The sequence below is a fragment of the Tupaia chinensis genome, unplaced genomic scaffold, assembly GCF_000334495.1.
Source record: "Tupaia chinensis unplaced genomic scaffold, TupChi_1.0 Scaffold000286_1, whole genome shotgun sequence".
NCBI lineage: Eukaryota > Metazoa > Chordata > Mammalia > Scandentia > Tupaiidae > Tupaia > Tupaia belangeri.
In genome coordinates this window covers 510,647-511,272 of record NW_006159770.1, presented here as the reverse complement: position 1 = coordinate 511,272, position 626 = coordinate 510,647, and the positions used below count along the sequence as shown (strand labels likewise).

General features: G+C 67.9%; 1 protein-coding gene across 1 annotated transcript in view; it reads left to right on the top strand.

Moving 5' to 3' along the window:
* The first annotated feature begins 320 nt into the window (after nt 1-320).
* The window catches only part of GARIN5B (golgi associated RAB2 interactor family member 5B), an 8,732-nt gene continuing 8,426 nt past the window's right edge, over nt 321-626 (top strand). Inside the window, 1 exon segment of the mRNA XM_027772598.1 lies at nt 321-614. Within this exon segment, the coding sequence (XP_027628399.1) occupies nt 511-614 (104 nt within the window). The 5' untranslated portion in view covers nt 321-510.

Here is a 626-nt window from a genome sequence, read left to right as displayed (position 1 = left end):
GGGCTGGGTGGGGGAGCCGCTGCCATGGGCATGCACACCTGCTAGGGAAACAGTCTCAGCAAGGGTTTGGGCTCGCTGGGAGCCTGCAGCAGGCCGGCAGGCCGGCGGCGGCAGATCACAGAGCGGGCTGCAGCTCCACCTCCAGGGACCAGCAGACTCGTCGCCTGCTTGGTCTGGACGAGGGTGCCCAGCCTGGTTCTGGGGTTCTGCTGGCGTGCTCTTCTCCAGGCCATATTCCTGGAGGAGAGGGAGCCCAGGGCACACACAGTTCCAGAAGGAGTGCCCTGTGTGTCTGATGAGGTCACAAAGCCCCTCCACCAGAGGCCCCGCCCCCAGCCCCTGCTGGCCACCTCTAGGGCCATGGCCTCGGCCTGGGCTCCCTGCCCCAGGGAAGCGCCACTCTGGAACCTCTGGCACCTTTAAGGTGGAGGGGCTGCGGCTGGGGGCGCTGGGGGCCCGAGTGCCGGGGTCCTGGGTCCCTGAGTTCATACCCCACCCACTGCAGCCACCATGAACCGACTCCGAAACACCAGGCAGGCTGAGCCCCTCCAGGGCCCCCCAAAGTGGGTCCCCGTCCTGGGGGAGCTGCAGAAGACCCTCCAGAAGGGCGAGTACCTGCCGCTCCC